Source organism: Trichechus manatus, unplaced genomic scaffold (genome assembly GCF_000243295.1).
Source record: "Trichechus manatus latirostris isolate Lorelei unplaced genomic scaffold, TriManLat1.0 scaffold00044, whole genome shotgun sequence".
Classification (NCBI taxonomy): Eukaryota; Metazoa; Chordata; class Mammalia; order Sirenia; family Trichechidae; genus Trichechus; species Trichechus manatus.
This window is the reverse complement of record NW_004443980.1, coordinates 14,310,079-14,325,825: the sequence shown is the minus strand read 5'-3', so window position 1 is coordinate 14,325,825 and position 15,747 is coordinate 14,310,079. Positions and strand designations below refer to the sequence as shown.

At 37.2% G+C, this 15,747-nt stretch overlaps 1 protein-coding gene across 4 annotated transcripts in view; it reads right to left on the bottom strand.

The window, feature by feature from the left end:
• VWA8 (von Willebrand factor A domain containing 8) overlaps nt 1–15,747 on the bottom strand; it is a 468,389-nt gene that overhangs the window by 208,191 nt on the left and 244,451 nt on the right. For all 4 annotated transcript variants that reach the window (XR_002824147.1, XM_004376614.1, XM_023731623.1 and 1 more), the window contains exons 22-23: nt 2,495–2,570; nt 272–407 (exon numbers count right to left, since the gene is read on the bottom strand). Coding sequence is in view for 3 of the 4 variants with exons in the window: in XM_004376614.1 (XP_004376671.1) it covers nt 272–407; nt 2,495–2,570 (212 nt within the window). In the remaining variant the exon portion in view is untranslated. The remainder of the gene's footprint in view (nt 1–271; nt 408–2,494; nt 2,571–15,747) is intronic.

Genomic DNA, 15,747 nt, shown 5'->3' with positions numbered 1-15,747 from the left:
TGCTGTATTCTCTAAGTAGAAAATATGAAGCTGATTTGTCCTACTTACTACTATTGAAAGTTCAAGAGATGTTCTCTGGCTATAAAAAATGAAACGGACAAAGCTAGATTCAATCATTTTTATAAATGATTGTCAATACAGACAATTTAAGTAACATTGAACTTGGGCTTGTTGCTTATTATAAGTAGCCAGCTAAGTCTGTGACTTTTTTTTTACCAGAGATGTAAAATTCTCATTTATTAAAGGAAAAAGTTGCTTATTTTATACTCACTTGCAACAATGCGTCTTCCATCTGCCAGAATCATTTCTCCATTTTCTACCAGAGTTTTTAAAATACAGGTGACATTTGTTGGAGCCTTGTCTGCCTCATCTACTACCAGAACATGGCCCAACTTTACTGCTTTAACCTTTGAAGACAGAAAATTGATCATAAACAAAAGCATGAAAGCAACCATCTCTAAAACTTTATCACTTATTGCTTTGGATTTATAATAGTTGGTTTTATTTAAGCGTATGCACACTATCACTAAAAAAAGTCTGTGGCAGAGCTAGAATTAAAATTTATCTCCATCATAAGCTTCACATAGTCACCAAACCTACTAACTCTACAGTAATCTCTTTATTTCTGTTTAGTATTAGAATTATTCTTCCAGTGGCAATGACCAATAATATTTCACATGCCAGGTGGGGAATATTTAAAACAAGTGTAACAAATAGAGAAATTAAAGGGCCATGGGGGTAAGAGGAGTGAGGCATGACAATTAATTGCGGATATCAAATACTGTATTTTTTACCACTCTCAAAAGAGTGTATGATTTTAGCAGACAAAAATTAATAGTGGTAAAGAGGTGGGTACTCAAGACAAAGTGAGTAAAACGTCAAACTCAGTAAATCTTAGGGCATACTTAGGGAAAAGTGAATATGAAGAGTCTCTTTGGTTGAAGTAGAGGTTATATGGAAGAGAAGAGAAAAAAAGGGACTGGAAGGTAGATTGGGTCCCTGCTGCTAACAACTTGATTGGCAGACCAAGAAATATGTACTTTACCTCATTAAGTTGTTGTCGTTGTTGGGTGCTAAGTCGATTCCGACTCATAGTGACCCCATGTGACAAAGTAGAACTGCCCCATAGGGTTTTCTAGGCTGTAATCTTTACAGGAGCAAATTGCCAGGTCTTTTAGCCATGCAGCCGCTAGGTGGGTTTGAACTGCCAAGCTTTCAGCTGGCAGTCAAGTACTTAACCACTGAGCTACCAGGGCTTCTATCTCATGAAGTAATGCGATGCAATTAAGGATCTATGAGTTCTGACATGACAGAAATGGAGCTTGGACTACATTTTGGGACATTTAATCTGGTAGCAATGTGCCAAATAGTCTGAAAGAGGATCACCATAATAACTTGGTTATGAAGTGGCTTGGGACCTGATTTGGGTAGGGGGAGGAGAGAGGCATGGGAAAAAACAACAGAATAAAAGGATTAGACTGATATGAAGGGTTTTGTGGAGGTAGAATCTATAGTCTTGGTAATTGCTTAGATGGGAGGAAGGGAAAGGGAAAATAAGAAAGAGTCCTAGATCTTAGGTGACTGGGTGAATGGTGACATAAAAAAAAAGGAAAGAAAAAAAGCTAGGAAGAATTTTTAAAACATTTCCTAGAGGTAAATAGGAGGGAATACTCAGTGACTTTAAATGTGAATCCAAAGATTTTGCTTTAAATAGTAAGCGATATCTCATAACATAAAGTGGACCATATCAAAAAAATTTCTGATTGCTTAGTATTATGGAATAATTTTATGGAAATACAGATAAGAAATAGGTGATCTCCTCTACCACAAGTATTTTATTCCACATTCTAAAAAAACTGATATGGAATATTTTGTATTTTATGGTAAAAATAAATTGAAATAATATTGAGAGAAAAAGTATAGCCTCTGTCCTAACCCCAGCTTTTAATCTCTGTTCAGGTAGAGGCCAACCTAGTAGAATTCAAATATGAGATGCTAAAGAGTCTGAACCACTGAGGTTCCTATGATGGCTTGTTTGTGCTGCTGCTGCAAAGGAATTATCTGCACAGACGGACACTCTTGGCTGCCCGGGATTTCTTTGGGTCTTATGTGGGTAAGCTGAGGACTGGATCTTCCCAGCTGCCCCAAACAAACCATTTTTAAAAACATTCTAGAAATGTTACCTAACTTCAAACTATACATTTGAAAATAACAGCAAACTTTTTTTTTTTTTAATTCTGGAATGCAAAAGAAATCAATAAAGGATTTCTATCATTCCCTGAATCTCTCTGAAGAGAGAACAGAATAAGGAAATGTTCTTTTTGCGATAATCCACATTTAAGTATCTGCTCCCCAAACGACACATGAACAGGTACTTTCCAGTTAGACTGAAATATATTAGACTCTATGGGAGATTTTTCCCCCTCCAAGGCTAAAATACACCTATCATTCCAAAACTATTAGGTGACAACACTCCTATAATCGGATTACTAACCAAAGGCGAGTCTTCATACACAATAAGTCCATCTTTAACAGAGGGCTGAAGAGTAAGGGTTTGTACCGTGGTGTCCCTAGAAGTTAAACCAACACATTTTATGGTTAGTAAGGAAATGAGCTGATGTGTCATCATGAATAAAAATATAACACAAGAGCACTTCTTTTTTCTTCGTGTCCACCATCCTGCTTTTCCTAAGATGAATAAAAATAGCAACTGAAATTCCACTCAGCAACAGCACTTTAAAGATGTAAATATAAATCACAAAGGTTTGAGAATTAACCCAGCTTTACAGATTATCCAGGTTCTTTACCTCTTTTTCTCTCTCTGGTAATTTCCCTTGTGACCATTTCACTCCTCAAAATTACCTCCTGAGTGTGAGGAGGAAAAAATTTAAATATATATATGTATATATATTATTTAATAGACATATATATAAAACACTTATAGTATTTAAAATTAATTTTGATTGCAAGTTTGGTGATGACTGTGGCATGCTGGGAGCCCTGGTGGCGCAGTGGTTAAGAACTTGGCTGCTAACTAAAGGGTCGGCAGTTTGAATTCACCAGTCACTCCTTGGAAACCCTATGGGGCAGTTCTACTCTGTCCTATAAGGTCACTATGAGTTGGAATCAACTGGACGGCAGTGGGTTTTTGTTGTGGGGTAGAGGAAAGAGGACTTTGGAGTCAGGCCAATCAGGATTCAAATCCTGGCTCTTGCCACTTGTCAACCATATGAGCTTAGGCAAGTAATAAAACCCACCCAGGAGGATCCCTGATATAATGTTTGAAAAGTATCTAGCACAGTAAATATCAGACAGTAGGAGCATAATTATACGTCACGTTTAGCTATCTGTTGTTGTTGTTGCTGTTCTGATGACTGAAAGTTACTTGCCTGTCTAACTTCTACTTGATCTTCGGGTTTTAGATAAATGGTACTTCTTGCAAATCTCTTCCTTGCCCCTTTTCAGACCAGGTTGGGTGCTCTTGCTATATGCTTCCTTTGAACCCTGGATTCCTCTATCTCAGCCCTTAGCACACTATATTGTAATTACTTATTTTAAGATCTATCTTTCTGCACAAACTATAAGATTTAAGGGTGTAGAACATATCCACCCTGTCCCTCATTCTTTCTTTTTTTTTAATTTTACTGTGCTTTAGGTGAAAGTTTGCAGCTCAAGTTAGTTTCTCATTCAGAAATTTATACACATATTGTTTTGTGACATTGGTTGCAATCTCCATAATGGGACAGCATGCCCCACTTTCTACCCTGGGTTTCCTGTTTCCGTCTGTCCAGTTTCTGTCCCTTCCTGCCTTCTTGTCTTGCTTTCGGGCAGGAATTGCCCATTTGGTCTCTTATATTTGATTGAACTAAGAAGCATGTTCCTCATGTGTATTATTGTTTGTTTCATACACCTGTCTGATCTTTGAAAAGTGGGCTTCAGGAGTGGTTTCAGTTCTGAGCAGAGTGTCTGGGGGTCATAGTTTCGGGGGTTCCTCCAGTCTCTGTCAGATCAGTAAATCTGGCCTTTTTCTTGAATTTGAATTCTGTTCTACATTTTTCTCCCACTCTGTCCAGGACTCTCTGCCGTGATGCCTGTCAGAGCAGTTGGTGCTAGTAACCAGGCATCATCTACTGCTTCTGGTCTCAGGCTGGTGGAGGCTCTGGTTCATGTGGTCTTTTAGCCCTTTGGGCTAATATTTTCCTGTGTCTTTTTCTTCATTCTCCTTTGCTCTGGAAGGGATGGCACCAGTAGATGTATCTTAGATGGCCACTTGCAAGCTCTTACGACCTCAGACACTACTCACCAAAGTGGGATATAGAATATTTTTTTTATGAACTATGTTATGCCAATTGACCCGAGACTATGGTTCCCAGCCCTGAGCCCCAGCAAGTCAGTCCCCGAAGGTGTTTGGATGTGTCTAGGAAACTTTTACACCTTTGCTTTGGTCAAGTTGTGCTGACTTCCCCTATATTGAGTGTTGTCTCTCCCGTTATCAAAGTTGACACTTGTCTACTATCTAGTTAGTGATTTCCCTCCCCCCTCTCCTCATCCTTGTAACCATCAAAGAATGTTTCTTTCTGTGTAAACCTTTTCTTGAGTTCTTATAATAGTGGTCTCATATAATATTCATCCTTTTGTGACTGACTTATTTCACTCAGCATAATGTCCTCCAGATTCATCCATGTTGTGAGATGTTTCGCAGATTCATCATTGTTCTTTATCGTTGGGTAGTATTCCATTGTGTGTATGCACCATAATTTGTTTACCCATTCATCTGTTGATGGGCATTTAGGTTGTTTCCATCTTTTTGCTATTGTGAATAGTGCTGCAATGAACATGGGTGTGCATATGTCTATTCGTGTGATGGCTCTTATTTCTATAGGGTATATTCCTAGGAGTGGGAATGCTGGATCATATGGAATTTCTATTTCGAGCTTTTTAAGGAAGCACCATATCATTTTCCTAAGTAGTTGTACCATTTTACACTCCCACCAGCGGTGCATAAGAGTTCCAACATCCCTGCAACCTCTCCAACATTTATTCTTTTCTGTTTTTTTGATTAGTGCCAATATTGTCGGGGCCTGTCCCTCATTCTGTCCCCAGCATCTAGTAGATGTCTGGCTCACAGGAGGAACTTAATAAGTACTTGCTGAATGACTGAATGCATGAATGAAATGAACAGGAAATGCAAAAGGTAAAATATCAACACTGTAGCTTACAGTGCAGCATACAGTACAAAGACTTCTCAAATTTTTTGGATAATGGAACTTTCTGTAAAAACAGAGAATCTTGAGCTATAGAGCCCACATTAGTAAATGCTGGGTTAGATTAAGGCTGACTCTCTCTCAGAAGTAAGGAATCTTTCTATTCATCCATAAGTTTGTATCAGAAAGTACAGTCATATCCAGAAGGTACACTTCAGTTGACAAGTCATAGGGCTGAGGGGGAGATGGTTTGTGTCTATCATGGACTCTACTGAATAGAATTCTGATTTTTATTTAGCAGGTGACTTCTGAATCGGAGTCTTCATCCACTAGGGATTGAGAAGATGTGTTGGCAATATAATTATTGGCACTGAAAGTTTCTAGACTCCTGACTGATTGCCTCATTTGTACCTAACTTGAAAGGCTTCTCCCTCTAACTTGACTGAATGCTGGTTGGTTGCTTAGTTAATTCCCCAGGGGTCTGGCCTATCCCCACTACTAATCCCTGTTTCCAAGCTCCCCACCCTGGCTCTCATGGGCCTGTCACCTGTTCCCATGAGCTACTGCTTCGTATGGCCCTTGTGCTATATTTTACAATGAATCCAACATTATCCTTTCATCTTCTACAAAAGTCAAATTAAACTGTGTCTAGAATAAAGCCTTGGATACATTAAGGAAAGTGAAAAGATATTGTGACAATTTATTGGTACTTATCAACTTCTACAGCCCTAGTGGCACAGTGGTTAAAGTGATCAACTGCTAACCAAAACGTCGGTGGTTCGAAATCACCAGTGGCTCCACTGGAGAAAGATGTGGCAGTTTGCTTCTGTAGAGATTTACAGCCTTGGAAACCCTGTGGGATCCCTATGAGTTAGAATCGACTCGATGGCAGTGGGGTTTTGTTTTTTTTTTGGTTGATCAACTTTTAGTGCAAATGAAATGTTTCTTATGCAATACAATGACGTATAGTCATATATCCATTTTCTGCAGTCCTGAGTCTTGGAAATTTACTGTAGGACATTGTTTATGCTATCTTTTTTGTCAGCAAATTAAGTTTTAGAGTTTTAAACGAATCAAGAACAGAGTTTAATTAATCTCACTTAAATTCACTGTTAATATTCTAGCAACAGAGGCGGGGGATGGGCGAGAAAAGGAAAAAGGTATGTTCACACAGTTTTTATAGCAACACAATAAATTTCTCACCTCGGCTGTCACATATTTAATGTGCAACAATATGACACCTTCCAGCACCAAAAAGGAAAAAGGAACTCTTGCATCATTGTCAGTAAAAAGGAGAAATTCAGTTGTTACCCTCATAATTATAGCGCTTCAAAACAGATTAAGAACAGTAGATTCAAGCTAAATTCCAACTTTAAAAAGGCAAATGAAATTGCTCTGCAACACTTGAATTCTGATAGTACATAGCTTGTCAAACTAGATTTTTCAAGGGACTTCTGTGCTAGGTTTGAGGGAACAAGCAAAAATCAGACAATTTCTGAAAAAGACTACAAATGAGGAAAAATAACAAATGGGAATCATGACTTTCAGTGGGGTATTCTGTGAAAATGGAATTTAGAGGAGAAAAGTGGAATTGTTCTGTTCTTATTATTGGTTCTTTCACCTTATACATCAAAGGAAAAGGAAAGGTTAGTAAAATATGTAAAATTATATTGATTTAAAAAAGGGGTTCGCTCATATTTCTGTAGGTTTCCCTAATTACATAAGATAGAAAAATAACCCCACTATCCTCCACATGGAGCCCTGTGGTGTAGTGGTTAAGAGCTCAGCTGTTAACCAAAAGGTCGGCAGTTCGAATCCACCAGCTGATCCTTAGAAACCCTATTGGGCAGTTCTACTCTGTCCCATAGGGTCGCTACAAGTCGGAAATGACTCGTTGGCCATGGATTACCCTCCACATAGTACTTAAAACATAAAAAAAAAAAAAAAAAAAGCTTGTTTTCCAAGACACTAAGTATCCTACTATGTTATAAACCTCAACTCAGTAAATGATAAAGTGACATCCATTGTCTCAGGCAGCATATCAACTTTTTTTTTTTTTAATGGACAATTTCAACAAATAAATAACACATGACAGATACATCTGAAGCCCTCTCCGATTTCAACTCCTTTCTCTCCCCTGAATTTGGTGTTTATTAATCCCGTATGTGTTTTTCATGCTTTCTCTAGGTTTGAAAATGTTGAGAATCAATAACTAGTGTTGTCTGGTATTCTAAACATTACATAAGTAGTATCACACTCATACTGTAAACATCATTCTGCAACTTTCTTTTCTCACACAAATTATGTTTTGAGATTTATACATGTCAGTAAACGGAGTTCTCATTCACTCATTTTCACTGCTTTATAGTATTTCATTGAATGAACTGATTTATTCATCTATTCTCCTGAAGGACATTTTTATTGTTTTCTATTTTTGGCTATCATAATCATCGTTGCTATGCATATTTTTCAACATGTCCCTTTATGCACATGTAAAACAGTTTCTCTAGAATGTATACCTAGAGGGGACTTGCTAGATCATCTTGCCAAACTGAACCAATTTACACCAGCATCAGCCATAGAAGAGTTTCTATTGCTCAATATCTTTGTTAATACTAGGTAATATTGGTCTTTTAAATTTTTCTAATCATATAAATGTGAAAACAAAAGCAAATCCGTTGCCACTGAGTCAATTCTGACTCACAGTGAAAGTATAAAAGAAAAAAAAAAACCAAACTCGTTGCTGTGGAGTCAATTCCGGCTCATAGTGACCCTAATAAGACAGAGTAGAACAGCCCCATAGGGTTCCCAAGGAGCAGCTGGTGGATTCGAACTGCCGACTCTTTGATTAGCAGCCAAGCTCTTAACCACTGTGCCACAAGAGCTCCAAGCGACCCTATGGTGTCTCCTTATTATTTTAATCAGTATTTCCCTGATTACGAGTGAGGCTGAGCATTTTTTCATAAATCTATTAGTCATTCGACTTTCCTCTTCTGGGAATTCCCATGTCATATCTTTTGTCCATTATTATATCACTTGTCTTTGTCTTATTTAGAGGAGTTCAATATTCAGAATACTAGTGCTTTGTCTCTAGGTTGTAAATATCTTCTCTCAGTATGCCTTGCTTTTTCACTTGTGTTTTCTGACGTATGAAGTTTTCTTTGTGTGTACCATATCAACTTTTAAAGACAATATAGTGATTCTTTTTCAGAGAGTATTTGATAAAACCCATTGCTCTGCACTGATCAGCAATCCTGGACCAAAAGACATTAATTCTCCACATCAATAAGCAATGACCCTCAGAGAATATTTTATTTTCTACAATTTCAATTCTGCATTAATTTGTTCCTCTAAAGAACAGCTTTGAAATAAAACCTAGAAAAAGTTTAATTAGGAGCAATATTTCTGCAATACTTGCGGGAAGAAAAGTTAAAACACACCTTAGTCACAGTTCCTTAGCCTAGAGCTTAGTAAAGTGGCTTTCCCGTGCATAGCAGTTGCTAGTAATGTCTGATGAACAAATTAGAATGTCCACCTAATTGCTGACATTTATGTTATCACCACTTGTTCTCACTTCTTACTCTCTTACAAACTAAAGCTGTCTACCAAAGTCAGTGTCCATAAAGGGGTTACTCAAAGAAATATTGTGCTAAACTCTATTAATTCTGTGATTTAAAGTTTTTTTTTTTAGTTGAAGTCATTAATGTTTCAAAGTTAATTTTAAATGATCTCAAATGCAATCAAAGTAATTAGACTGTGTAAAGACCAGGTTTTTGTCAAATAAGGAAAGAAAATTAGCTTTGAAAGAGCAAGCACCATCTGTTGTAAAATCTTGCTTGTGAAGGTACATTAAGGTAATATCTTCTAATTTATTGATGAGCAAACCATTCCAAAATATATTTTTACACAAATTTGCGTAAAGAAGTGGTAGTGATGTTTATTTTGAGGATGATATTTTAATGAGTTGTATTTTAATTGGTTTGTAGTTATCTTTCAGAAAAACTATAATAGTTAAACATAAGAGTAAAGGAAGATGAGAATGTTGACCCAATGTGCAAAACGTAACCACTGTCACTGAACAGTATGCATAGAAATCATTCAATGGAAACCTAATTTGCTGTGTAAACTTTCACCGAAATACAATAAAATATTTAAAGAGAAAAAAAAAAAAAAGAGTGAAGGAAGAAAGAAGACACATAAGAGTTTCTAATAGCTGACAGAAAAACCTCTCTAACTTTGTAGTTCACTAAGATAAAAATGGCTATAGGAATAGTCCACAAATTAATATAAACCAAGCACATGAAGGAAAGGGCAGAATACGGCACACCGTATGTAATATAGCATATAACAAATATTTGCTTAACATTTTAAAAAGAAGGATGAGTTATAAAAATAGAATTAAACGGTAATTTTTTTACCAGTAAGATATAAATGTAACATTACTGATTGAGAAGTAAATTCTGTCTAAAGATATTTTTCAGGTGAGGAAGGAAGGGTTCATGGCATCATACAAAACGTCATATTCCCAAGACTTATTTTAAAAAAAGTAATGGGATAAAGGTGAGGGGCACTCAAAATAATTATCACTAATTAAAAAAAGAGAGTAGTACCTAGATAAAGGTAACGCGAACAAGTTTAAGAACTAAGCATTGATTAAAAACGTTCCCAGCTCTCTGCTGAATAAAACTGGGAAATTAATTTTGCCATATTGGGAAAGAAATTTACCTCAGGCTTTCAAGCAGAAAAGTCATTACTACATGCAGTTTTACCATCAATAAAGGAAGTGAAAACGCAAATGAACTATGACTACTGCAGCGTTGGTTAAAAACCAGCACTGGGCTAAATCGGAGACTTTCTCCTCGTTTAGTCAATCACTCAACCTCCTGAAGCCCGAGATTACATCTCTATTGAGGGAATTAAAGTAGAACATATGACGGGATATAGTAGAGTAAAAATCAGTACAGATAAAAAAGGAGAAAGAGAGAATATGAATAGCATTATACAGTGTTTTGAGTGAAAAGTCCTTTTAGTAAGGTAAGCAAAATATTATTTCTGTCAAAGTGATTGAAAAGGCTCCAGCTCTTAAAACAGTTGTTTTGGAGGACAAATAGTTTATTTAGTAGTCAATCACTCATCACTAATATGCCCAGATGTAAAAAATCCTAACAAACTATAAAAGAAAGGAAGACATTAGGGGAATAATATTTACGGAAGGAAGTCTACTGTGATGAAATGCTTTGCTCTTCAGAGGTAGGTTCTTGCCGGGAACAGAAAATAATCACAGCAAAACAATTATCTGATGAGAGCCAAACATTTCAATATACACATAGTTTTCAAAATCTAGCTACCTCTACCACATCTCCCAGCACTAAATTAAACATTAACACTATTTAAAAGTAAATTCCTCCAATAGTCAAAGCCATAGTGATCAAGTCCTTTGATAAAGTCTGAAAATACTGTAAGTTTTCCAGTCTTTAAAAATAAAAACAAATCTACTAAAATGGTATATTGTTCAAAAAATCAGATCTTTTATCTTTACTCTGAAAACTAGCTTTCCTACTTGGTAAATTTTAGGGACTCAGAAAAAGACCAAATTTCTTTGCAGGAACTTTATTTTCCTTTTCAGAACAAAAAAGAAAAACAGTATGCAGGTCCCTTATTTCTCTCTTCCCTTGCCATTAAAAAAAAAGTGCCTATTTTCTAATTAGTTTTAAAAAAGGAATGGAAGAAGAAAAGCATGTAAAAAATAGGACACTGAATGAGTGAATCCTTGGGTGAAGCAAATGGTTAAGCACTGGACTACTAACCAAAAGGTTGGCGGTTGGAACCTACCCTGAGATGCCTCAGTAGACAGGCCTGGTGATCTGCTTCCAAGAGGCCACAGCCTTGAAAACCCTATAAATCAGTTCTACTCTGCACACATGGGGTCTCCATGAGTCAGAATCAACTTGACAAAAATTAACAACAAATATGCACGCACAGATGCACACCCAGGTTGTGAGGCTGGTGAACACTGTGTCCACATGGGATAAATCTTCATCAGAAAATAAGGTATATAGTAATTCATATATTTTTAAAGCCTTACCAGTTGTGATACCAAACATGTGATTAAGAGTCAAAAATTATTAAGTGACCTCTTTCATATCAGGGCATTTCATAAACTTTCACTGAACATCAACTATGGGGCATTATTTTAGGTGCTAGAGAAGGATCTGTGTACAAAACAGGCAAAAATTCCTTCCCTTGATGAACTTAAATTCATATTATTTTTAATTGAAGTTATCTTACATAATAATGCACAATCTTTGGTACAGTATAAACTAGATCTTGCAAGAGATTAAATACCCAAAGATGCTTTATAGCAGGCAATTAAAAAAAAAAAAAGTTAAAATATTTTTGATCACCAAGAAACATGATAAACCAACCATGCTGGTGTTTAAGTTACCTGAAAAGGCACGCTCTCTACGAAGCTGGTTAGACATGTCTCTTTTGGTTAATAACCCAAAATACATTTTTTCTGTTTTTTGAGTTTTTAAAAAAAAATTAAAGCAATATACATACAACAAAACATACAATATTTCATCAATTTCTACATGTACATGTCAGTGACACTGATTACATTCTTCAAGTTGTGAAACCACTCTTGCTGTCTTTTTCCAAATTATGCCACTGCCATTCACATACATTTAATGCATTCTAAATAAAAGTCCCCACTTGAGGAACCACCAAACTTTTCCACAATGGTTGTATCAATTTATAGCCTCACCAGTAACGGATGAGGATTTGTTTCTCCACAACTTTGCCAACACCTAGTATTTTCCGATTTATTTATTTATATGATCCAATGATCAGTAATGCTGGTGAGATGGTATCTCACTGTGGTTTTGATTTGCATCTCCCTAATGGCTAATGGGAGCCCTGGTGGTGCAGTGGTTAAGAGCCTGGCTGCTAACGAAAACATCTGCAGTTTGAATCCACCAGCCGCTGCTTGGAAACTGGTTCTACTCTGTCCTATAGAGTCACTATGAGTCAGAATCAACTCGATGGCAAGAGGTTTGGTTTTAGTTTTAATGGCTAATGACTTTGAGCATCGTTCCACGTGCTTGTTGGCCATATGAATATCCTCATTGGTGAAATGTCTGTTCAAGTCCTTCCCCCATTTTTTAACTGGGTTGTCTTTTTGTTGTTAGGAGCCGTAGAGACACAGTGGTTAAGAGATACAGCGGGCTATGGCTGCTAACCAAAAGGTAGGCAGTTCAAATCCATCAGCTGCTCCTTGGAAACTCTATGGGGCAGTTCTACTCTGTCCTACAGGGTTGCTATGAGTCGGAATTGACTTGACAGCAACAGGTTTTGTTTTTATTGTTGTTGTTAAGTTGTAGAAGTTTTTTAAATATTTTGGATATTAGACCTTTATCGGACATTTGGTTCCCCCAAATTTTCTCCCATTCTGTAGGCTTTCTTACTTTTTTGATAAAGTCTTTTGATGAACAGAAGTATTTAATTTCTATGAGGTCTCATTTATCTATTTTGTTTTTTACTGCCCGTGCTTTTGTTGTCGGATCCCCAATGCTCTGCTTTTAAATTTATCAGACTTCAACCATGTGAGACAAACAAAAAATAGTACATAAATAAGCACTCCATTCAGAGAATTCTTAACTTAAAGGATGCCCGTGTTTAAATTTTCTGCAAATTACCAATTTTATTAAGTTTGTATTACAGATTTTCTTAAAGGGGTGCTGTAAGAAAAACAATATATATTGCTTTCAGCATCGGAAGTTAGAGTTCATTTCAGTGCTGGTCTATTTTCCAGTGTCATTTTAATGGCAGCGGAGAAGGAACAGATATTTCTGAGGACTTACAGGGCAAAGGAGCAAAGCTGCCTTCTAAGCACATTTTTTTTTTTTTGATCACCTTTTGTTATACTTTAAAATTTAATACAGATTTTGAATGCTATTCCAAAATACACCTAGTTTTTTTCAATATAAAAGTGTTTAAGTCACCATTAGGAAAACAGCAACAAGGTGCTATGGTCCTGAGCCAACACCTTCAGGAAACTGGAGCTGCAGCGAGCTGACGCTGCACACAGAGTTCAGCATCGGGACACTTTTTATCTGTTTGCTATCTCTCACATTATTTCTTGTACCTCAAAATTAAACAAATCAGTGGCTGTAAATGGCAATAGTTTTTTTCACTGCTTTATGAACTATGTCTGGAAAATCACTGTGGAGAGCCTCCAGAATGATATGAAAAAGGCGATATGTGCAGCATTTCTTGACTTCTGCTGGTGGACATCTTAACAACAGCACCTTGATAAGATATCAAGTTGCTTATGTCATCTTGGGAGTCCCTGGGTGGTGCAGATGGTTAATGCACTCGGCTACTAACCAAAAGGCTAGCTGTTCGAGTTCACATAGAGACACCTCAGAAGAAAGGCCAGGAGATCTACTTGTGAAAAACCAGCCACTGAAAACCCTATGGAGCTCAGTTCTACTCTGACACACACAGGGTCGCCATGAATCGTGGTCCACTCGATGGCAACTGGGAGTATTTATGTCATCTAGGGAGTGAAAAGTTTTCTGATCTCTTGGACAATCTCATCTAATGTTTCAATTGGAACATGAGGATAATATGGTTCATTTGTCTTGCTCTTTCATTGGAGTTTAGGTATTAGCCCTATTTATTCATGATCAGTTAGGAGCTCTCTAAAAAACATACCAAAAAGGAGAAAAAAAGTACTTAATACACAGATAAAACTGAAGGAAGAAAAAAAAAAAAAAAAGGATATGTTCATGGAGGCAAAAGACCAGAAATAGTCTACTGTGAATCAGGGCTCTTCAAATGACAACCTTCTCAGTAAGCCCTTCCCTGGCCAACCTATTTAAAATAGTAGGCCCTCCTCTGGCACCTTTCCTGCTTCATTTTTCTCCATAGCACTTATCACCATCTGACAAACTACATATTTTAATTATCTCCTTCTTTCTCTCTCTCCCCTCCACATCAACCAGAATATAAACAAGGTTCACTGATGTATCACTCGAGCTTAGAAAAGTGACCAGCATACAGTAGGTGCTCAGTAATGGTTGTTGAAGCAGATGCATTTTAGCTACTTCACTCATGTACCCTAAGGCCATGCTGAGTTACTGGTAGTTCCTGAAGCATTGTGTTTACTTGTGAGTACTTTTTCTCCTTTCTGCAAAGTTTTCTCTTGCTTTCTCCCACTTTTGCCTGAAAAACTGTTAAGGCCCATTCCTTAAAGGCTCAATTTCTATCCTCCCAGCTGAACTACTTGTTCCATAGAAAGTCGTTCACACTTATGAAACTTCTTAATTGTTCATATGACTGTCTCCCTCACAAGGTGTCTCATCTACATACAAGGGTGAACATCTTTTTTCATATACTTTATGCTAATCGCCATCCCTAATACCCTGTTATTGTGTCCACCGAGTCAATTCCAACTCATTGTGACTCTATATGACAGAGCACAATTTCCTCATAGGGTTTCCCAGGCTATAATCTTTAAGAGAGCAGACACACCAGGTCTTTTCTCCTATAGAGCTGCTGATGGGTTCAAACTGCTGACCTTTCGGTTAGCAGCCGAGCACTTAACCATTGTGCCACCAGGGCTCCTAGTACCCTATAGGCACATAATAAATGTTTGCCCAAAGAATAAACGAAACAATGAGTGCATTAAACAAATATTAGTTACATACTTCTAATATGTAAAGAAGAGTATTAGATCTGAAGGGTTATAAAATGAGTAATTCAGAGATTCTGCACTCAAGAAGCACACATGATATATAGGAAACCAGATATTCGACAATTAAATATAATTTACATCAGAGGTGATAAGGGCTATAATAGAGATTAAAACAAAGCTCAGTGGGGACACAGATGAGAAGGCAATTAATTCTGACTGAGGAGAACAGGATCCTGATAATTGAATATGATTTTAATTGGCAAGGATGGCTAGGACATACTTCCAGGCAGAGGAACAGATAAACACGTAGAAGTCTGAAACACAAGGAAAGTTATTCAGTATGTCTAGCATACAGTTGAGTGGAGGGGAGTAGACCTGAATAGGTAGGGTGAGGTCCGAATGTACAGGCTCTTAAATATCAAGTCTGACCATCATTTCACAGAAAATGTGAAGCCATGGGAAGGCCAATTATCGATACATTTCAGAAAGAAGATGCTAAACGAATATGTCAAAGATGGATGGGAAAGACTCATTTATTCACTTGTTTAACAAATATTTACTGAACATCCGCCACACTCGAGACACCACGCTGGAGGTAGGCAGTTCAAAGGCACGTCTCATCCCTTAAGGGAAGCTCACTGTTAGGCAGAGAAGACAGAGATAGGAACAAATAACTGTGACACAGAATGACATGCACAATAGCAGAGCCCGTTCCAGGTCAGTGGTTCTAAACTTACTACCGATAAAAGTTTCCTCAAGCATATTCTTTGATGGTTACGAGGGTGAGGACGAAGGGAGAGGGGTATTCACTAACTAGATAGTAGACAAGAATTATCTTAGGTG